Genomic DNA, 23985 nt, shown 5'->3' with positions numbered 1-23985 from the left:
GGTTTCTTCTGCATGAGAACAGATAACTCTCAAAAACGCAAGGTGCATCAAAAACACATTAAAAACATCTAGATTGCAAGTTCCAATGAGCAGGGCCCTCCGATTCCTCCTGTATTGAATTGTATTGTACTGTCTGCCCCCATGTTGTACAGTGCTGTCCTAACTGTCTGCGCTATATAAATCCCGTATAGAATAATAATTAAAAATGCATCAAAAAATGCAAAAAAAAGCACCGGGAAAATGCATCAGCTGCAAACCTGCATAAGTGTAAACGCCTTATAATACAGCAGGGTGGACAAGTGGTTAAATCAAGCACACGGCTGCTGCAGGTGTGAGCATGGTACCAGCATTAGGAGCCGAAGGGCTTTCCAATAAGTGGTAGGGGGGCTGTAGAGCCACCTGATCACTTACGGGACTCTAAAAGGCGCCCAGGCGATCCGAGTGGAAGTGGGAGCGGGTACTTGTCAAAACCAGGCAAGTGCTCCCCCCTCCCCCAAAAAAGTGCCATTTGGTGAAGAGGAGGAGGGGGTGGGTGGAGAGGCCTTAAAGCGGAACTTCCCCTTTAACCCCTTGGAGCTGGCTCCCGTTAACCCTTTAAATCGGTAGTAAACGCTGTACTACCATTTGTACGTACAGGCAAGCCTATAATAAGGATTACTGGTAGGTACCGAGAATATCTGTCAAACTTGCACAGTTTAGGAATTATTCGCAGTGCATGCAACCAATGGACAATGGCTTACAGTGCCGGACCTTCAGAGCCCGTGCCAGAAACGGAGGCTCTGAGTGACGTCATTGCACCCACGGCCACTCATGTAGCTGGAGTTTCCCCCGAACCCGGAAGCAAGACCAGGGGAAGATGTGAGCCGTCTCAGCAGTGACATTGTGGCGCTGGAGGGCTTCGTCTATCATAATGTGCTAGTATGCGATGCATACTAGCACGTCATGTCATTGCCTTGCAGGGATTTTTTTTTTTACAACCGCTTAAAGGGCTTCTGAAAGATAGGAGGCGGCATTCCCAATCATAGGAGTGTTGTGATTGCCTGTTGCAGTGGTCACATGATTGGGAGCCCTGACCACCGTCTCCTGATTGTAACCGGTGACCTGAAACTGTCGGGAGTACGCAGTAAGTGCACAATCAGCACAAAACAGTGGAGCCAGCTGAGGCATACAGCCTGTGTTGGGGCCCACACATCCCTGTAGACGCATATGTGTTGTATCAATGGGAAGTGGTTGATATAGTCATCCTCTGCTCAACAAGACTCAGGGAGGGGGCAAGGTAAGCACTGTGAGCCAACCAGAGCTCAGTTGCATAAAAGAACACTGAACAGGTTTACAGAAAGAAATCACATGTATGACATCATCAGCGTATTGTTTCTCACTGTCCATTTAGGAGGTTAGGGACGGGTCAGTAACAAAGCGGTGTTCCTTAGAGAAGAATCCTAGGAATTACCTAGAATTCTGTCCAAGGATGTCAGGGACAAGACTATAGACCTACACAAGGCTGGAATGGTCTAAAAGACCATCGCGCCAAGCAGCTGCGTGAGAGGGTTCAACAGTTGGTGCGATTATGGAAGAAACACAAAATAACTGTTAATCTCCCTCGGTCTGGGGCTCCATACAGGATCTAACCTCGTGAACTCAGAACAGGCCTCGCCATGGTCCACCAAAGAAGTTGAGGGCACGTGTTCAGCGTCATATCCAGAGGTTGTCTTTGGGAAATAGATGTATGAGTGCTGCCAGCATTGCTGCAGAGGTTGAAGGGGTGGGGGGTCAGCCTGTCAGTGCTCAGACCATACGCCACACACTGCATCAAATTGGTCTGCATGGCTGTCATCCCAGAAGGAAGCTTCTGGTAAAGATGATGCACAAGAAAGTCTGCAAACAGTTTGCTGAAGACAAGCAGACTAAGAACATGGATTACTGGAACCATGTCCTGTGGTCTGATGAGACCAAGATAAACTTATTAAGTTCAGATGGTGACAAGCGTGTGTGGGGGCAACCAGGTGAGGAGGACAAAGACAAGTGTGTCTTGTCTACAGTGAAGCATGGTGGTGGGAGTGTCATGGTCTGGGGCTGCATGAGTGCTGCCGGCACTGGGGAGCTACAGATCATTGAGGGAACCATGAATGCCAACATGTACTGTGACATACTGAAGCAGAGCATGATCCCCTCCCTTCAGAGACTGGGCCGCAGGGCAGTATTCCAACATGATAACCACCCCAAACACACCTCCAAGATGACCACTGCCTTGCTAAAGAAGCTGAGGGTAAAGGTGATGGACTGGCCAAACATGTCTCCAAACCTAAACCCTATTGATCATCTGTGGGACATCCTCAAATGGAAGGTGGAGGAGCACAAGGTCTCTAACATCCACCAGCTCTGTGATGTCATCATGGAGGAGGGGAAGAGGACTCCAGTGCCAACCTGTGAAGTTCTGGTGACCTCCATGCCCAAGAGGGTTAAGGCAGTGCTGGAAAATAATGGTGGCCACACAAAATATTGACACTTTGGGCCCAATTTGGACATTTTCACTTAGGGGTGTACTCACTTTTTTAGACATTAATGGCTGTGTGTTGAGTTATTTTGAGGGGACATCAAATTTACACTGTTATACAAGCTGTACACTCACTACTTTACATTGTAGCCAAGTGTCATTTCTTCAGTGTTGTCACATGAAAAGATAGAAGAAAATATTTACAAAAATGTGAGGGGTGTACTCACTTTTGTGAGATACTGTATATACAACTAAACGGTTTTACTAAGCTCCGGGAGTACAGCTATGGCTACATTTCTGGCGCACTATCAGGAGAAATGTGACTGTTTTGTCCACATTGCTGTCCATTTCTGGAAGGCTTTGTATTTTGTAAATGAGTTCACATAATACAAAGCTTTCTGTGACTGGGTAAGAGGAGAGAAGGGGAGGGAACGTGGCTGCAACTTCTGTATCAGCGATCTGAAGGTCCAGTGTAGGAGCGCAGGAAGTATAACGATAACTGTGCTCCCGGCGCTCAGTAAAACTTTCAATTGTACATAAAACCTTGTGTTAAACCTCTGTAAAGGAGAACATTATTCTAAGGAAACTCCTGGAGTTCTTTAATTGCAGAGAAGCCATGTCAGGTTTCCTGTCTGGTAGGTTTGTCCTCATCACATGACTAGCTGAACAGAACTACAAATCTTTCAGCAAAGCATAATAGTTTCCATTTACGTATTTCAGCGCTTTATTCATTATATCCATTTGCCTGAAGTTCAATTTGCACAGATGACACAATGGCGCTCACACACACTCACTTCTCTTCTGCTCAGGTTTAAGGAAGGAAGGAAATCATTTTCCATTCTGTCCATCATCCGCACGATTTCTTCAAACGCCTTCCGGTATCGCCGCTCATCGACCACTTTCACCTGGAAAGGTACCAAAATCGCAGCGGTCAGGAAACTGCAACTAAGGAAAGGACGAGCTCAGCATTTTCATTGTATTTAGGGAGCGCTAAACAATTACGCAGTAATTTATTGATGGAGGATGAGAAGGAACAAGATAAAATGTGCGTCAAGGAAAGAAAAATAAACAAGAAACTACAAAAAAAAAATAAAAAAACACAGAGCTGATATCGGAAAAACAGAACCTCACTGTGACCTACGTGACTGTACAATCTCTTTTAGGTCCACCAACATGGTGGGGGTTATTTACTAAAGGCAAATTGACTTTGCACTACAAGTGCACTTGGAAGTGCAGTCGCTGTAGATCTGAGTGGAACATGAAAGGAAAATATAAAAAACTGCATTTTTGCTTGTACATGATTGGATAATAAAATCTGCAGAGCTTCCCCTGATTTCAGATCTTTCCCTTAGATCTTCAGCGACTGCACTTCCAAGTGCACTTGCAGTGCAGAGTGGATTTGCCTTCAGGCCCCTTTCACACTGAGGCAGTTTTCAGGCATTTTAGCTCTAGAAATAGCCTCTAAAAAAGCACCTGAAAACTGCCTCCCATTCAGAGCAATGGGTGCTTTCACACTGGGGCAGTGCGCTTGTGGGACTTTAGAAAAAGTCCTGCCAGCAGCATCTTTGGGGCGGCTTGGGAGTGCTAGAAATAGTGTTCCCAAAACGCCCCTGCCCATTGAAATTAATGGGCAGCACTTCCAAAGCGCCTTAAAAGGGCTTTGAAAGCGCTGCAAAACTGGACTTTTTTCCCTTTTTTTTTTTTTAGGGTCACGTGACCTTAAAAAAAACGCCCTGCTAGCGCCCAAAAAGCGCAGCTAAAACACACACACAAAAAAAAACAAAAAAACGGCGCTGAAGTGTGATAGGGGTCTTAGTAAATCGACCCCATAGTGTGCATCCGGAAAGTATTCACAGCGCTTCACCGTTTCCACATTTCGTTATGTTACAGCCTTATTCCAAAATGGATTAACTTCATTATTGTCCTCAGAATTCTACAAACAATACCCCATAATGACAACGTCAGATCTGGGGAAGGGTACAGAAAGAGTTCTGTAGCACTGAAGGTCCCAATGAGCACAGTGGCCTCCATCATTCGTGTTTGGAACCACCAGGGCTCTTCCTAGAGCCGACCGCCCGGCCAAACTGAGCGATCGGGGGGGAGAAGGTCCTTAGTCAGGGTGGTGACCAAGAACCCGATGTTCACTCTGATAGAGCTCCAGCGTTTCTTTGTGGAGTGAGTATTGCTTGGACCTTGAAGAAGGGGACACACCCCGAAAGCTTGTCCTGAAAAATTGTATGTTAGTAAAAATAAAAAAGTATTACGGACAGTACTCAATTTTCTTTGTGGAGAGAGGAGAACCTTCCAGAAGAACAACCATATCTGCAGCACTCCACCAATCAGGCCTGTATGGTAGAGTGGCCAGACGGAAGCCACTCCTCAGTAAAGGGCACATGACAGCCCGCCTGGAGTTTTCCAAAAGGCACCTGAAGGACTCTCAGATCATGAGAAACAAAATTCTCTGGTCTGATGAAACAAAGATTGAACTCTGGCCTGAATGGCAAGCGTCATGTCTGGTGGAAACCAGGCACCTCTCATCACCTGGTCAATACCATCCCTACAGTGAAGCATGGTGGTGGCAGCATCATGCTGTGGGGATGTTTTTCAGCGGCAGGAACTGGGAGACTAGTCAGGATCGAGGGAAAGATGTATGCAGCAATGTACAGAGACATCTTTGATGAAAACCTTCTCCAGAGCGCTCTGGACCTCAGACTGGGGTGAAGGTTCATCTTCCAACAGGACAACGACCCTAAGCACACAGCCCTGATAATAAAGGAGTGGCTACAGGGACAACTCTGTGAATGTCCTTGAGTGTCCCAGCCAGAGCCCAGACTTGAACCCGATTGAACATCTCTGGAGAGATCTGAAAATGGCTGTGCACCGAAGCTCCCCGTCCAACCTGATGGAGCTTGAGAGGTCCTGCAAAGAAGAATGGGAGAAACTGCCCAAAAATTAGTGTGCCAAGCTTGTAGCATCATACTCAAAAAGACTGGAGGCTGTAATTGGTGCCAAAGGAGCTTCAAAAAAGTATTGAACAAAAGCTGTGAATACTTATGTAGAGGGGATTTTTTTTACTTTTTTATTTTTAATAAATTTGCAAAGATTTCAAAACAAACTTCTTTCACGTTGTCATTATGAGGTATTGTTTGTAGAAATTTTGGAGAAATGAATTGAATCCATTTTAGAATAAGGCTGTAACATAACAAAATGTGGAAAAAGTGAAGCGCTGTGAATACTTTCCGGATGCACCGTATGTGGGCCTGTGTGATTGGATACAGATTGAATGTATAGTTTGGACAGGTCCTCATGTTTCATAGTTTTGGTAAATCTAAAAGTAGATTCAGATTGTTACTGATCATGTTTAGCTTTAACTCTTACCCGCTAGATGCTCATAGATGACTTTATTTTCTATCCTTCCCCCATCAGCACATTCAGTGTTCATGGGGCAATGCCTCCTGCAGCGCTATTATATTCTGCCAGGGGAGGGGTTGGCACGAGGAGGTTACCCGGCTGACAGAACATAATGACGACTGCTAACGGCTATAGCTGTCTGCAGTAATCGAAAGTAAAAGAGCTGACAGGCTGGTTGGATCCAAGCCAATTAATGGCTCGACTTGGTTACAATCAACCTGTCCATACATGGATCTAATATTGGCAGATCCCTGCTGAACCAGACGGATTTTGATCCATGTACGGCCAGCTTAAGGGTTACGTATATTTGGGGCCTTACAGAAGTGGGTCTTTATCCGTGGGACCACATTCTGTATATAAGGCTACTGTTTCTGTGCTGAGAGCACGATGCACAAACCGGTCACTGAAATCTATGAGCCTTATACCAATGATGGAGAACAGGGAAGATCGATCATGTGATCGCTGCAATAGCCTGCAATTGAATATCACAGTGATTAGTAACTATCCAGTCAGAGAGACCACTGATCTCTTGGAGGGGATAATAAGGGACTATATACAAGATTTTAGTAATAAGAACGATATCATTAGCAGTAATCAGCATGGATTCATGAAGAATCGTTCTTGCCAAACCAATCTATTAACCTTCTATGAGGAGGTGAGTTGCCATCTAGATAAAGGAAGGCCCGTAGACGTGGTGTATCTGGATTTTGCAAAAGCATTTGACACAGTTCCCCATATAAACGTTTACTGTACAAAATAAGGTGCGTTGGCATGGACCATAGGGTGAGTACATGGATTGAAAACTGGCTACAAGGACGAGTTCAGAGGGTGGTGATAAATGGGGAGTACTCAGAATGGTCAGGGGTAGGTAGTGGGGTCCCCCAGGGTTCTGTGCTGGGACCAATCCAGTTTAATTTGTTCATAAACGACCTGGAGGATGGGATAAACAGTTCAATCTCTGTATTTGCAGATGATACTAAGCTAAGCAGGGCAATAACGTCTCCGCAGGATGTGGAAACCTTGCAAGAAGATCTGAACAAATTAATGGGGTGGGCAACTACATGGCAAATGAGGTTCAATGTAGAAAAATGTAAAATAATGCATTTGGGTGGCAAAAATATGAATGCAATCTATACACTGGGGGGAGAACCTCTGGGGGGATCTTGGATGGAAAAGGACTTGGGGGTCCTAGTAGATGATAGGCTCAGCAATGGCATGCAATGCCAAGCTGCTGCTAATAAAGCAAACAGAATATTGGCATTAAAAGGGGGATCAACTCCAGAGATAAAACGATAATTCTCCCGCTCTACAAGACTCTGGTCCGCCCGCACCTGGAGTATGCTGTCCAGTTCTGGGCACCAGTCCTCAGGAAGGATGTACTGGAAATGGAGCGAGTACAAAGAAGGGCAACAAAGCTAATAAAGGGACTGGAGGATCTTAGTTATGAGGAAAGGTTGCGAGCACTGAACTTATTCTCTCTGGAGAAGAGACGCTTGAGAGGGGATATGATTTCAATTTACAAATACAGTACTGGTGACCCCACAATAGGGAGAATACTTTTTTGCGGAAGGGAGTTTAACAAGACTTGTGGCCACTCATTACAATTGGAAGAAAAGAGGTTTAACCTTAAACTACGTAGAGGGTTCTTTACTGTAAGAGCGGCAAGGATGTGGAATTCCCTTCCACAGGCGGTGGTCTCAGAGGGGACCATCGATAGTTTCAAGAAACTATTAGATAAGCACCTGAATGACCGCAACATACAGGGATATGTAATGAAATACTGACACATAATCACACACATAGGTTGGACTTGATGGACTTGTGTCTTTTTTCAAACTCATCTACTATGTAACTACATACCTGTTGGTAGATCTATAGGAGATTGTACAACCAGGCGGTAACATGCGCAATTAGTGTTAGGCTACATTCACACTTTCCTGGAAGACACAGAAACGCGCTGCCCTTTAGCAGTGCTGTGCTTCATGCTGCAAGCTGCCCTGACTCTGCCAATTCCTCCTCTCCAGACATCTTAGGTAGTGGATAATGTATCCCCTAGGGCAGAGATATGCAATTAGTGGACCTCCTGCTGTTGCAGAACTACAAGTCCCATGAGGCATAGCAAGACTGAGAGCCACAAGCATGACACCCAGAGGCATGATGGGACTTGTAGCTTTGCAACAGCTGGAGGTCCGCTAATTGCATGTCCCTGCCCTAGGTTATGGCACCAGAGCCCCCTCCCCCAATGGGTGGAGAGGCTGGGGCTCTGGTGCCATACCCTGGTGGACCTTTAGCAGTATGCAGTAGCAAAATCCGTTTCCCTCTGGTTTTAAATTGTTGCAGTTCCTGTACCTGATGTATTGTACCCTTATGGATGACTAATAGAGTTAACCATCTACCCCTGATGAAGAAAAACACTATATTTTTCGAAACGCGTTGGCTAATTTCTGTCTTATTACATCTACATAGGGACCTCTTAGAGGTGGAGGACCGTGCTGGACTGACTTGCTTGGTTAAGGGTCTGCGAGTAAGTGGGTGGGGGTGGGGTGGAAGTGTTGGGAAAGTTTGTTCCCGGTGAATCCAGCCCAACTTGGCAGAAAGGCGGCAGTGGGGCCCCCTTTTGGGGGCTTGGGCTGCTACCTCTGGGTACGGCCTCAAGGTCATTTCTGCATAAACTTGCGAGGATAGGTAAAAGGATCGCCCAGTATCCAATCAGGAGTAAATAAAAAGGTGAATGGTGGTTTTTATTAAAAATAGTAGTGCATGATAAAACCAACACATTTCAGGGGAACAAAGACTCTTCCTTCTTCAGGGCTGCTGCTCTATGCTATGATGGATGGATGGGGATGTGCCCAAGATGGTGTTGGCGGTGCAGCCTCACCTTTTATTTACTTCTGATTGGATACTGGGCGCTCCTTTCATCTATAGAGGGACGATTGTCTCTACACACTTCCAACAATCTATCTATAAGAACTGCATTAACCTTTCCTATTTTTAATAAAGTTGTTAACCACTTAAAGACCGCCTACCACATATATACTGCGGCAAGGTGGCTCTACTGCGCGAAATAACGTACCTGTACGGCTTTTCGTGCAATAAATACTGGGGGCGCTCGTGTGCCCATTGGACAGAGGGGGAATCAATCAGCGGGTCTGGCTGCCCCGATGTCCGCCGGCCACCCGCGATCGTTCCCCAGAGAGGCAGAATGGCAATCTATGTAAACAAGGCAGATCGCCGTTCTGACAGGGGAGGACATCTTCTGATCCTGCTAAGCAGAAACACGGATCTCTGCATACTTAAATTTGCCTCTTTTAATCATCAACCGTGTGAGTTGCTAAATGTTGTACCTTCATTAAATGTAACCATATTGCTACACTTAGAGGCTCCTCTCTTCTCTTTTATACTCTGGAGCTCCTGCTGGATTTTTCTTCTAATCCCCTTGTGGAGGTTTCCATTTGTGGATGGACATTTTATGGTTACACAAACTGGTCACATTGCTATAATCTTTTTATATGGACTATAAACTGAAGGACTTATGAATAAACGGTTGTGGAACGAATCATTTGAGTTTCCATTATTCCTTATGGGGAAATTCGCTTTGATATACAAGTGTTTTGGATTTCAAGCATGTTTCTGGAATGAATTATACTCGCAGTCCTGTATTTTCTATATATCCAGTTGTCTTTGCCCATTAAAGTCCCACCAAGAGGTTTTTTTTTTCTGTTTGAATGCTCTTCGATATTAGGAATGTGAGCGTTCCATTCCCCATTAGCGACATTTGAACCTTAATGGTAATAACAATAAATGTGTAACCGTAATGTTCATTGCCAGGCAGTTCATATTTTTGGTGCTTACCCCAATGCTGAAGAGAGAGCTGACAGGCTTGTGGTCGCTGGTTTTCAGCTCCATGTGGCTGAGGTATCTTAGCTGTTTAATGTTACTTCCTCTCCATAGAACGCGGTCACACCAGGCCGGCACACGGCACTTGCCACTGGAGGTCATAAAAAAAAATATATATATATATATTACTACTAATGGTGGTAGTTTAGTCTGAGGACTTTATTGAACTCCTTCCAGCCTGCCCCCGACGTCCCTTTACAAAGGGTCTGAACGTTTCTGGATACTTATATAAACTTGTTGGCCATCCTATTTTAAATCCAAAGGCATTGGTATGGAGAAGATCCCTTCTTTAAAGTGTTTGTAAAGGTTATTTTTATAACAAAAAAAAATAAAAAATGAACCAACATGTTATACTTACCTGCTCTGTACAAGAGTTTTGCACAGAGCGGCCCCGATCCTCCTCTTCTGGGGTGCCCCACCGGTGCTCCTGGCTCCTCCCTTTCATCGGGTGCCTCCCACAGAGAGCCGCTTTCCATGGGGGGACCTGTGCGGGCACGCTCCCAAGTCCCGCTGCTGTGACGATTGACACAGACAGCGGGACTTGGTCCAGCCCCCCCCCCCTCCCCCAGGCAGGCTCCCGTGTCACTGGATTTGATTGACAGCAGCAGGAGCAGCAGGAGCGGGGGGGGGGGCTCTATGGGGGCAGCTGCAGCAAAGAAGGTTTTTCACCTTAAAGGGGTTGTAAAGATTGGTTTAAAAATAAACTGAGCCCACCCAGTTGTGTGACAATAGCGAATATTCGCGATTTTCTTCCTGATTCTCCTCCCAGCCAATCAGGAAGTGGGTTCTGAGACCCGTCAACCAATTGGCCAAGAGGAGAAGCGATCCCATTGGCCGCTTAAAAGGGAGGGAGGAGACGCACGGCGGAAGCCGCTGCCCACGACCTAGATGGGGTCAGTGCAGGGTTGGTGACCGACCGAGCAACTGGGAGAGGGTGCAAGTGATCCTGAGACCCATGACACCCAGCATGTCCTCACATGACCCCAGCTCACCCTACACTCAGTGTACCTCACCTGACCTCATCACCCAGCTCACCCTACACTACGTGTACCTCACCTGACCCCAACACCCAGCTCACCCTACACTCAGTGTACCTCACCCGACCCCAACACCCAGCTCACCCTACACTCAGTGTACCTCACCTGACCCCAACACCCAGCTCACCCTACACTCAGTGTACCTCACCTGACCCCAACACCCAGCTCACCCTACACTCAGTGTACCTCACCTGACCCCAACACCCAGCTCACCCTACACTCAGTGTACCTCACCCGACCCCAACACCCAGCTCACCCTACACTCAGTGTACCTCACCTGACCCCAACACCCAGCTCACCCTACACTCAGTGTACCTCACCTGACCCCAACACCCAGCTCACCCTACACTCAGTGTACCTCACCTGACCCCAACACCCAGCTCACCTTACACTCAGTGTACCTCACCTGACCCCAACACCCAGCTCACCCTACACTCAGTGTACCTCACCTGACCCCAACACCCAGCTCACCCTACACTCAGTGTACCTCACCTGACCCCAACACCTAGCTCACCCTACACTCAGTGTACCTCACCTGACCCCAACACCCAGCTCACCCTACACTCAGTGTACCTCACCTGACCCCAACACCCAGCTCACCCTACACTCAGTGTACCTCACCTGACCCCAACACCCAGCTCACCCTACACTAGTGTACCTCACCTGACCCCATCACCCAGCTCACCCTACACTCAGTTTAGCTCACCTAACCCCATCACCCAGCTCACCCTACACTCAGTGTACCTCACCTGACCCGTTCACCCAGCTCACCCTACACTTAGTGTACCTCACCTGACCCCAACACACAGCTCACCCTACACTCAGTATACCTCGCCTGACCCCAGCTCACCCTACACTCAGTGTACCTCACCCGACCCCAACACACAGCTCACCCTACACTCAGTGTACCTCGCCTGACCCCAGCTCACCCTACACTCAGTGTACCTCACCCGACCAACATCCAGCTCAGCCTACACTCAGTGTACCTCACCTGACCCCAACATCCAGCTCAGCCTACACTCAGTGTACCTCATCCGACCCTAACACACAGCTCACCCTACACTCAGTATACCTCACCTGACCCCATCCCTGCTGCCCACGACCTAGATGGGATCAGTGCAGGGTTGGTGACCGACTGAGCAACCGGGAGAGGGTGCAAGTGATCCTGAGACCTGTCACCCAATTGCCCGAGAGGATATGCGATCCTTCGGGCCACCTAGGAGAAGGAGACGCAGGGGAAGCCTCTGCCTGCAGGAAGCGCTGTCTATGACCTAGATAAGGTCAGTGCAGGGCATGTGACAGACTGAGCGACCAGGAGGAGGGCGTTCAAGTGACCTGACTGGGGGGGGGGGGTTGGAGGATGGCTGTGTGTGGATTGTTTGCTGCCCCCCAAAATATATACCACCAGCCGCAACTGACCACTACAAGCTCCTGCTAGGAATCAGGACTCTGAATGGGAGAGTTGGAAACATTTCCTATGGCTCTCCTCTGATGTACTAGAAATGTGCACCAGCCAGGCTTGGAAAGGAAATCGCATCGTAAGCCGCCAGGATTTCATTTACTGCAGCTTGCTGAAATTTTCACCACTCCGTCAGTCGGCGGGCTCTTGTTTCAAGTGTGCTATTTCAACAACGGTAGCAGAACTGGTGGTGAAAATAGATGCAGATGTATGTCGCCTGACAAACAGACATTACAGCCGCCAAAGAACATAAAAAACTTTTAGTGTAATAAAATGTTCAGAAAAGATTGTGAGTCAGCCTCCGACATGAATGAAGGCTTTGTTCCCTTCCACAAGTGGCATCCAGCAGAAACAACATTTCCTAGAAGCCTTTCTGCGGGAAATGTCACGCCACTTAATGTAAAATGCACACGAGCCGTCTCCATCATGTGACATTCCCGGCTATGAAAACATTTATTATGGAGTATAAAGAGCAAATCGGAAATGGCACTCAAACTGGTGCGTTTAGAAAAAGCGCGACCAATCGATTGGCAGTGCAAGTGAAAGAAGCTCTGCAAAGAAAAAAAAAGGATTCTGACCGCCGGTCTTGTTACCCTCAACCAGTGTGACTCGGTTTACCTTGAATCCCAGCCGTCGGTCTTGGGGTCATATTTGTACGTTGGGATGAAAGTGATCAGACCTTCTGTGAAATCTGCAAAGACGTTTTTAAGCTCTCTCTGGATGTTAAGCTGCAGGAAATGAGAAACAGACAGACAGACATCAGGCCAATAAAACAACACTGGTAGTACAAGGACCGACCAATTCAGGTTGGCTTAACCACTTATGGACCAGGCCTTTTTCTGACACTTGTTGTTTATAAGTTTAAATTAGTATTTTTTTTGCTAGAAAACTACTTAGAACCCCAAAACTTTATATACCGTGTTTCCCCGAAAATAAGCCCAGCTCGTATATTAATTTTGGCAACAAAAGACACAGTAGGACTTATTTTTGGGGTAGGTCTAACCATGTAATGTGCTGTCTTCTCTCCCCCTCTCTCTCCCTGCCTGACAGGAATCCCCAGTGTGAACCGAGTTACAATGCTTGTAAAAGCCTATAATCCACTCTATTACAGTAGTATATAATGTACAATGTGTGTTTTTCTCTAATAGAATTGTGCCAAATACCTTTGTTATAGCGCCGCTCTGCGCTTCTGTGACCCGCCGGAGCTCTCTCCCCCACAATTATGTTACAGAAACACACACATTGTACATTATATAATACTGTAATAGAGTGGATGATAGGATTTTACAAGCATTTTAAACTAGGGCTTAGTTTCGGGGTAGGGCTTATATTGCAGCCCTCCTGGAAAATAACGCTAGGTCTTATTTTCGGGGAAACACGATATAGATATAGATATATATATATATATATAGATATATATATATATCTATATATATATATATATATATATATCTATATCTATAGATATCTCTATATATCTCTCTCTCTCTATATATATATCTATATCTATCTATATCTCTCTCTCCTTATATATCTATATCTAAATATATATCTAAATATACATACATATACACACACACACACATATATTTTATTTTTATTTTTTTTTAGCAGACAGCCTAGAAAATGGCGGTCGTTGCCATATTTTATGTTACACTGTATTTGCGCAGCTTTCTTTCAAACATAATTTTTTGGAGAAAAAAAATACACTTCCATTTTATTCCATAAATTAAAAAAAAATGAAACAGTAAGTTAGCACAATTTTTTTGTATAATGTGAAAGCTGATGTTACGCCGAGTAAATAAGATACCTAACATGTCATACATGTCATACTACAAAATTGCGCACGCTCGTGGAGGGGCAACAAACTACGGTACTTAAAGCGGAGTTCCACCCAAAAGTGAAACTTCCGCTCATTTGTCTCCTCTCCCCCTCTGGTGCCACAATTAGCACCCTTCGGGGGGACAGGATACCTGTCTTTGACAGGTATCCTGTTTTCACCTCTGGGAGTCTGGGCCACGGCCCAGACATCACCGTGGGGCTCCCTCCTGCTCCCTCCTCTCCCTGTCGCCGGGCCAGTAGGAGAGAGGAGAGGGGCCTCGCGCATGCGCAGTAAGGTTTCCGGCGTGAAGCGGAAAGCGGAGTTCCACCCAAACGTCCACTCATTTGTCTCCTCTCCCCCTCCGGTGCCACAATTAGCACCTCTCTCTGGGGGGGGGAGTCTGGGTCGCAGCCTGTGACATCACCGCGGGGCTCTCTCCTCCTCTCCCTGTCGCCAGGCCAGTAGTAGAGAGGAGCGGGGATTCGCGCATGTGCAGTAGGGTTCCCGGAGCGAAGCCATAGGGCTACACTGCCGGGTTCCCTTACCCGCAATGGTGGTGGCAGCACCTGACAGCTGATAGAAACATCAGCTGCGGTGCCGACATCGCTGGACTCCAGGACAGGTAAGTGTCCTATTGTTAAAAGTCAGCAGCTGCAGTATGTGTAGCTGCTGGCTTGTAATTTTTTTTTGGGCGGAACACCGCTTTAAAAATCTCCACACACACTTTTTTTTTATTGCAGTTAAGTGTAAATATGAGATCTGAGGTCTTTTTGACCCCACATCTCATATTTAAGAGGTCCTGTCATGCTTTTTTTTCTATTACAAGGGATGTTTACATTCCTTGCAGTAGGAATAAAAGTGACACAATTTTTTTTTTTTTTAAAGAACAGTGTAAAAATAAAAAGTAAAATAATTAAAAAAAATTTTTTTTTTCTTATTTAATGTGCCCCGTCCTGCCGAGCGCGAGTGCAGAAGCGAACGCATACGTGAGTAGCACCCGCATATGAAAACGGTGTTCAAACCACACATGTGAGGTATCGCCGCGATCGGTAGAGCGAGAGCAATAATTCTAGCCCTAGACCTCCTCTTTAACTCAAAACATGCAACCTGTAGATTTTTTTTTAACGTTGCCGATGGAGATTTTTAAGGGTAAAGTTTTTTTCGCCATTCCACAAGCGGGCGCAATTTTGAAGCGTGAAATGTTGTGTATCAATTTACTCGGCGTAACATTATCTTTCACAATATAAAAACAACATTAGGCTAACTTTACTGTTATCTTATTTTTTAATTTAAAAAAGTATTTTTTCCAAACAAAAGTGCACTTGTAAGATCGCTGCGCAAATACGATGTGACAGAAAGTATTGCAACGACCGCCATTTTATTCTCTAGGGTAGTGATGGCAAACCTTGGCACCCCAGATGTTTTGGAACTACATTTCCCATGATGCTCAACTACACTGCAGAGTGCATGAGCATCATGGGAAATGTAGTTCCAAAACATCTGGGGTGCCAAGGTTCACTATCACTGGTCTAGGGTGTTAGAAAAAAAAAATATATATATATAATTTTTGGGGGTTCTAAGTAATTTTCTAGCAAAAAAAAAAAAAAAAAAATGATTTTAACTTTAAGTTTGAAAAATAGGGCCCGGACCTTAAGTGGTTAAGGAAGCTGTACGAGTTTCTGGTGGTTGATGACTTCATCTGTTTGGGATTTAGCTGTCTGAACTGCACCCAGATGGACGGACACGGGGAGGACATGCGTGTTTCTTTTTTTTAATTTTTTTTATAAACATCTGAAGAGCCAATCATAACATGAATCTAAATTTATATGGTCCATTTCCTTAATTTAAAATTACAGCCCTCTTACAACAGCCTTCTGAGGCACACTGCTGAGCTGGCGGCAAATTTATACTTTTTTCCATCGTGCAATAAAAAAGATAAAAATGCAGTTTTTTTGTTTACCTGATCGAACCTCAGCAGAGTGTTAATGTCGTTTTTAGCGATCATGGTCTTGACTTCCATGGCGTCGTATTTACAAAGCCTGTAGTTCAAGTCTCCTAACCAAATCACCGCGCTGCGAGCAAAGAGGGGGGACAAAACCCGTGTTATTTCCCGTCAACAAAGCTTACCACCGCTAAGAAAAAAAAAAGAGTCTACAGAGCAAAAAAGGCACAGAAAAGATCTCTAGAATGGCTTTAGAAATCCTCCAAATTAAGGACAAAAAAAAGGAAGACATTTTTAATGATTAATTCGTTTTTAAAGCGTTTGTTACCCCCAACACTCCATATTCCTGATAGGTGGCTGCTGTATCATGTACTTGTATGAGAACGTCTCCTGTTCTCTTTGTATTACTACCTTTATGTGTGAAATCCCCTGGTGTTCCTGACAGTCCCTCGGCATTCCTATTAAAAACTGACCACACAAAGCAGGAGAGCACGGCATGGTCAGTTCTCTAGCTATGCTGGGAACTCAGCCTGCTCTCCTCCAATGATCAGATTTGTCCTGACACGCCCCCCCCCCCCCCCACTGCACAGCCATTCACTGGGAAGCTCAGTATGCCGTTGCTTCCCCCTCCCCCCAGCTCTTATACAGCTGAGAACAGAGGGGATGTGATCAGTTAAAAAAAAAAAAATGGGGGGAAAGGGTATTTATTTTATTTTTTATATAGCTATACAAAAATGTTTTGCCTTTCATTTCTATTTTAACCACTTATGGACCGCCCCACGCAGTTGTTTTATTTTTTAGTATTTGTTTAGTATTTTTTTTTGAATATACATTTTTGATTAATTTGATATTTTGCTAATAATATATTAAATACATTTTTAGGTTTTGGCATTTGTCAATTTCTCCATTAGTTTTATTTTTTAGTATTTTTTAGTATTTTTTTAAATATAAATTTTGTGATTAATTTGATATTTTGCTAATAATATATATATTTTTTTTAATAAAAATTTTTGATTAATTTGGTATTTTGCTAATAATATATAATATATATTTTTTTTTAAATAAATTTTTGATTAATTTTATATTTTGCCAATAATATATATAATACGTTTTTAGGTTTTGGCTTAGTCAATCTTTCCATTACACCTTTTTGGGAATTGGGAATTTTTGTAACAGTGACATTCTCATTTTCAACCGCTAGATGTCACTGTGTTGGATTTTGGTGTCTGTGACACCAATGTACAAATCTTGCCATTTCCTGCGAGTTCAATCGGAAAAGGTGGCGTTTGTGCAATAGGTTAATATTTGCAATTGGTGGCTATGGGGGAGGAGGTCTCTGATGCTGCCATAGAGAGCTATCTTTTATAATGGTGGCCAATAGAGGAACGTTGTTCCTTTTTAACATAAAAATAATTTTAAAGAGTGCACCGGCATGGCTGATGTCCGTAAAAGAGGCTTGGTACACACTGATGCGGATATTGGAATAGTGAGTCGCGGCTCAGATCGAGGTTGGGTTATTTTGCTTATTATTTCAAAAGGTGACGCAGTGCACCGCCCGTGCCCCTGGACGACGTCATTTCTGACAAAACGCGTCACCTATCCCCTCGTGTCCCAGAAGGACGGGTTTGCTCTGGTTGTGCGCCGGCCGCCACACCAGAATTACGCCTTTCATTTTACTTATAACACGGAAGTGCATTCCTTTACTTTTAAATATACTTTATAAAAGGTTTTACGCCATGTGGAGCTTTTGTTTTTTACGGTTTAAAAACCATCCATCCATGTGAGCGAGTGGCGCCCTGTGAATAGGGGAACGATTTCGTCGGGTGAAAAACCCAGGCTGGGTATAAGCCAAATGCTTGGTTTGATCCCCTGTAATGGGGGATCACCTGGAGCTGGTAAGAAGCAAGCCTTACTATTTGGTGGTGGATTCTTCACATGGGGTGACCGATGGTGGATTCTATCATCAGGAATCTTCAAGGCTCCTGGTTACAATCACTGGTGGACTTTTATAAGAACGTTATGCTTCTATATTTCATGGACTGATTTATAGAATTATATTAAAATTTTTAGCGCAATTCTAATTTCTTTTATTTTAGATATACTGTGGCAGGGCGGCCCTCCTGCAGGAAATTACGTACCTGTACATGATTTTGTGCACGGGGCGCTCTGTGGGCAACCCGCTCCTCCTCCGATTGGACACAGCTGGAGCCAAATCGGCAGGTCTGGCGGACACGATGTCCGCCGGGACCCGTCGATCATTCTGAAGAGAGGCAAAACGGCCTGCCTATGTAAACAAGGCAGACCGCCGTTCTGCCAGAGTGGAAAATGGAGATCTTGTGTTTCTACTAACCAGGAACGCGGATCTCTGTCTTCCTTTAGTCAAAGCACCTCACCCACAGTTAGAAAGCACCACTTGGGACACATTTAACACATCACAGATCTCATCTCCAAATACCATACAAATCATCCTCTCTGCTCCTCACAAGGCCCCCTGCTCTCAAGTTCCCTCATCACCTCCTCTCATGTTCACCTACAGGACTTTACCAAAGCCTCTCCCATCCTCTGGAAATCCCTACCCCAATCTATCTGTCTATCTCCTACTCTGTATGCTTATAAGGGATCCCTCAAATCTCCTCACAGACGCCTATCTCCCCTCTGCCTAACAACTGGAATATGATATTCTCCATCAACTCATTCTCCCACCGTTATCACTTGCCACCTCCCTTTTATATGATTATAAGCTCTCATGAGCAGAGTCCTCCTAACCTTTGTCATGAATTGTAACTTTACTTTCTTCCTTTTATATTTAATATAATATATATACACTTGTGATTAACTCCTGCTGCTGCTGTGACATGTGTACACCCCTGGCCACTGTAGCTAAAGGGGGTGTGGTTGGGGCGGGCGGGGGTGATAAAAACACGTCTTAACTATGGTGTTTTACCACCACCCCAAACTGCAAAAGTAAATGAACCCTTACTGCTCTGAGCCCTCTGTAAGGCTGCTTTCACACTGATGTGCTGCGGTTTACCTGCACCACGGGAGTAGCACTTTGCCATAGACTTTTATTATATCCTGCAGGTGTGGTGCACTTTTTGAAAGCTCACCCAATCTCCTCCATTCAGAAAGGGCACCAAACTCGCAGGATATAATAGAAGTCTATGGCTAACCACAGCGAACCCGCAAGATATAATAGAAGTCTATGGCTAAGCACAGCAAACCTGCAGGAAAGCTGCAGGGTACACCGCACTGCACCCCGCAGTGTGGTTATACCGCAGGGCTTTACACTGACCTGAAGATCTCTTTCCTGCTGCTGGCACCACTCTGGAGACCGATAGCCGAGATAAGAGGTGGGGTGCAGTTGGTATCATTCCGCATGGGACAGGAGCTGACACTACAGAGGAGGCGTCGCCTTATGCGGCTCTTGCTCCCCACTACACTATACAGGTAGTCCCTCTACATTGCACTCTGCTTGATTCTCTGGAATGGCAGGTTAGACCGCGATCTACCAGTCACCTGTCCACAATCTTCTGGTAGATCGCGATCTACTGGTTGCCGGCACCCCCCCTCCACCCCGGTGTAAGATGATCGATTCCATAAAAAGCTGACAGATAAGACAATACTCCCATCGCTGAACATGACACCCTCTTGGCTGGCACAGGAAAGCACTTACTCGTGTTTCATGATATTCAGGGTGGGGGCATTCTGGTCTGGGAAGGAGAAGTTAAGCCGTGCGCAGATATCCTTATAATCTTGATTGCGTCTCTCAAAATCTTCCACGTGAGCCGCCAAGTGAGAGTTCACAAAACAGAAGGATGTGTTGTGGAAGACGAACCTGACAGCCACGCCTCCTTTGTTACCCTAAAGAGGGGGGGGGTGAGACACACGTTATAAAGTGACACATGCCGGGGGGGGTTATTCTTAAAGTGTAACAGCATTTAAATACAAACACCAATAAGATAGTAACTGACTCTCCACTCATTCCTGTGCTGTCTTTTTTCTTCTATTCTTTTTTTGTTACTTGCTCCACTTGATGTGCAAGGGTGACAACACTCCCCAAGGAGCTCCTTGCGAAGTAACAGTGTTGTCACGGTAAGATGTGCATGGCCTATAAACTATAATCTTATGTAACATAACCACACCAGCATGGAGGGGGAGTCCACAAGCAGAGCATGACAAAACATGGGGCCCTTCCTAAAATATTAGCCTAATGCTGAAGAGGACTGCAGACATATGTATAAAATCTGAACTCCGGGCTAAGCAAATATTGACCGAATACAATCGTCATGTGTGCTTTGCACCTTTCTTTTAGCTCTGTGCAGTAATCCACTGTGAGACTTCCTATAATAAAGACCGCTCACTGCTGCTTTCTCTCCTTGTGCAGGGTGACTGGTCTTGTCTCCGCCCCTCCTGTAGTTATCTGCAGGCAGCTTGTAGTGGGTGGGGCCTGCTGGGTCCATCCCACAGCCCTGTTCTCTCTCCCTGTACAGGGTGACTAGTCTTGTCTCCGCCCCCTCCTGTAGTTATCTGCAGGCAGCCTGTTGTGGGTGGAGCTGCTGGCTCCGTCCCACTGCTCTGCTCTCTCTCCTTGTGCAGGGTGACTGGTCTTGTCTCCGCCCCCCTCCTGTAGTTTTCTACAGACAGCCTATAGTGGGTGGGGCCTGCTGGGTCCATCCCACAGCTCTGCTCTCTCTCTCCTTGTGCGGGGTGACTGGTCTTGTCCCCACCCCCTCCTGTAGTTTTCTACAGGCAGCCTGTAGTGGGTGGAGTCACTGGCCCCCTCCCACAGCTCTGCACAGGCTATGTACAGGCTATGTACAGTACAGTGATGATGTCATTGCTACCTTTACAAGATAATCTTTGGGTTTGCAAAGACAGTTGTTGCTCAAAGTGGATTTATTTAAGTGGATTTATTAGGCAACACATTTAATGAACAGTGGCTAACAAGTATGCAGGTCTGCTTTGCAGCGCTGGGGTCCCCAGTTCGAATCCCAGCCAGGGCACTATCTGCAGGGAATTTCCATGTTCTTCCTGTGCTTGTGTGTGAGTCTCCTCTGGGTACTCTTGTTGCCACCCATACTCCAAGTACTTGGCTGGTTGGACACTTTTAGGACTCCAAAAGTAGCTTGACTTTGGAGTGCAACTTTAATGCAACTTTGGATGGGTAGGACTTGGATGTGACTTTGTCTTTGACCAAAGGTAATGGACAACTGTTGCATGCAAAACATTCAGGTCCGACTTTCATGCTACTTTTGAGGGTTAAAACTGAAGTCTATAGAGCTCAAGTTGCATGAAAGTCAGACCAAAGTAGTGCATGAACTACTTTGAAGTCGCACATATATATGAATGGCTACCATTGGGTAAACATTGGGTACGACTTGTCATCTGACTTTAATGTCCAAAAAATGTCGACACCCCATTCACACTTGTACGACTTGTCACATCAAAGTCAAATGACAAGTCATACCCAACGTTATCCAATGATAGCCATTCATATATGTGCGACTTCAAAGTAGTTTATGCACTACTTTGGTCCGACTTTCTTTAGCATGAAAGTCGTACCTGAATGTTTTGCATGCAACAGTTGTCCATTATCTTTGATCAAAGCCAAGGTCACATCCAAGTCCTACCCATCCAAAGTTGCACTTCAAAGTCAAGCTACTATGGAGTCCTACAAGTGTCCTACCAACCAAGTACTTGGAGTATGGGTGGCAACAAGAGTACCCAGAGGAGACTCACACAGGAAGAACATGGAAATTACCTGCAGGGCCATAGACGTCAAGGTTAACCCTCAAAAGTAGCATAAAAGTCGTACCTGAATGTTTTGCATGCAACAGTTGTCCATTATCTTTGGTCAAAGCCAAAGTCACATCCAAGTCCTACCCATCCAAAGTTGCACTCCAAAGTCAAGCTACTTTGGAGTCCTACAAGTGTCCTACCAACCAAGTACTTGGAGTATGGGTGGCAACAAGAGTACCCAGAGGAGACTCACACAGGAAGAACATGGAAATTCCCTGCAGGGCCATAGACATCAAGGTTAACCTTCAAAAGTAGCATGAAAGTCGTACCTGAATGTTTTACAAGCAACAGTGGGTCCAACTTTGCAGAGGGACAACAAGTCACATCCAAGTCGCACCCAGCCAAAATTGCGTCAGAGTTGCAAAGTTGCATGACTTTGGAGTCATAAGTGTGAACGGAGTCCTACTGGCCCCTGTCTAAACTGGCCCTAGTATGTATGTGTGTGTATGCTGAAGGCCGGAAGTGACGTCATAACGTTGCGTCCGGCCCCTGAAGGTCATAGCAATGGGTGGCGACCATCTGATCCTCGGTCAGTTCTATGGTAAATAGCTGCCGCTGGCCACTTCATTCTCTGGCTTGCCGATCGCATGGACGAGCCAGTAGAAGATACGGAGTCAATAGGGTCCTTAGATTGTAAGCTCCTGGAGGACAGGGACTTGTGTACAGTATATAAAAGTATGCTCTTGTCTCCTCTTGCAGTACAGCAGTATATACCAACATGAATAACGCAAAGCAATATCTTCACATATCTCTTCAATGGCTGCGGTGAGGCCACCTGTCGTAGATTATGTAAATAGGAACCTCATATGATTGGGATCTTTAGGGCAACAAAAAACGGGAATATTTAAAAAATAAATAAATAAAAAACATAAATAATATTCCCGTTTTTTGTTGCCCTAAAAATCCCAATCATATGAGGTTCCTATTTGCACTTTTTAGGGATGATGGCAACTTTTCACACTAATCCTTGAGAAGTCTATAACTATCCTGTCGTAGATTATTTACCATTTTCCCCATGATCCCCGTGCCTAAAGACTCTGCTGCAACCTCCTGGATATGCTTGAAGTGTTCCTTCCTGGCAAACACCAGCATCATCATTCCCACAAGTCTGATCAGACGGATCTGAAAGACACAAAACACACATAAAAAGTCAGCAAGGTGAAGTGTATACAGTAAGCCAATGTGCTAACTAGTGTTATTAAGATGGTAAAGCTCTGGGTAAAACATTTATTGGGTGCTAGCGAGGGTTAGAACCTCTCCCAGGGTTTACTTGATGTTTGTTTCTACATTGCAGAGAATTTCCCCTCAAATTCCTGTCGGTGTGATCACATAGGAGGTACGGGGGGAATGCAGCATGTGACGGCGGACACTGGAACAGAGGACCCCAGTGGGAGATCTACGCTCACCTCCTGTTTGGAGGACTCTGCGATTCCCTCTGTTACTGGGACAGGAAGGGAGTGTGAACCTGCTGAGTGAAAGCAAAGGCAGGGTAAAGCCCTTCCCTTCTCTAACCAAAAGTTAAAAAAAAAAAAAAAAAAAAAAAACACAAAGCCATCTGGCTTCAGATCCACAAAAAAAAAAAGAAAAAAAAAAAAAGAAGAGCCTCTCTTTCTTTGTAGCCATTGGCTCCAGCTACTGTCAATCACAGCCTTTGAGAAGGGAACAGGGGACGGGACCGAGCCCTGCTCTGTGTGTCTTATGGAGCGGGGCTTGAGAGCGAGCACATGAGGGCCCCCATAGCAAGCAGCTTGCTATGGTGGGCACTGAGCGGGGAAGGGGGGGGGAGTGGAGGGGCCAGGAGTGGGGGGACCCAATAAGAAAAGGATCAGGGCTGCTCTGTACAGAACATGGTTGTTATATATATATATATATATAAAAAAATATAAAAAAGAACCTTTAGAAATCACTTTAAGTGTTAGCAAACTGCAGCAAAGAAAAAAGTCGGGCCTTCTGCACTGCCAGGAAGAGCTGTGCTGTGTGGCAGAGCCGAGTAAATTTCAGGACTGGGTGGACAGCAATACAAATCCTTTGCCAGCTATAACAGCTCCTATTTAAATATTTTATATAGCTATGTATTTAGCTGCTTTCCAGGAGTTCAGCTTCAAACAGCTATTTGAATAGCTT

General features: G+C 45.4%; 1 protein-coding gene across 1 annotated transcript in view; it reads right to left on the bottom strand.

Moving 5' to 3' along the window:
• OCRL (OCRL inositol polyphosphate-5-phosphatase) overlaps window positions 1-23985 on the bottom strand; it is a gene marked incomplete at its 3' end in the record, with an annotated part of 100297 nt that overhangs the window by 9539 nt on the left and 66773 nt on the right. Inside the window, 6 exon segments of the mRNA XM_073598140.1 lie at window positions 3289-3399; window positions 9758-9893; window positions 12917-13026; window positions 16081-16192; window positions 19736-19923; window positions 22867-22983. Coding sequence (XP_073454241.1) covers window positions 3289-3399; window positions 9758-9893; window positions 12917-13026; window positions 16081-16192; window positions 19736-19923; window positions 22867-22983 — 774 coding nt within the window.

The sequence above is a fragment of the Aquarana catesbeiana genome, linkage group LG09, assembly GCF_042186555.1.
Source record: "Aquarana catesbeiana isolate 2022-GZ linkage group LG09, ASM4218655v1, whole genome shotgun sequence".
Classification (NCBI taxonomy): Eukaryota; Metazoa; Chordata; class Amphibia; order Anura; family Ranidae; genus Aquarana; species Aquarana catesbeiana.
This window is presented reverse-complemented; position numbering and strand designations above follow the sequence as displayed.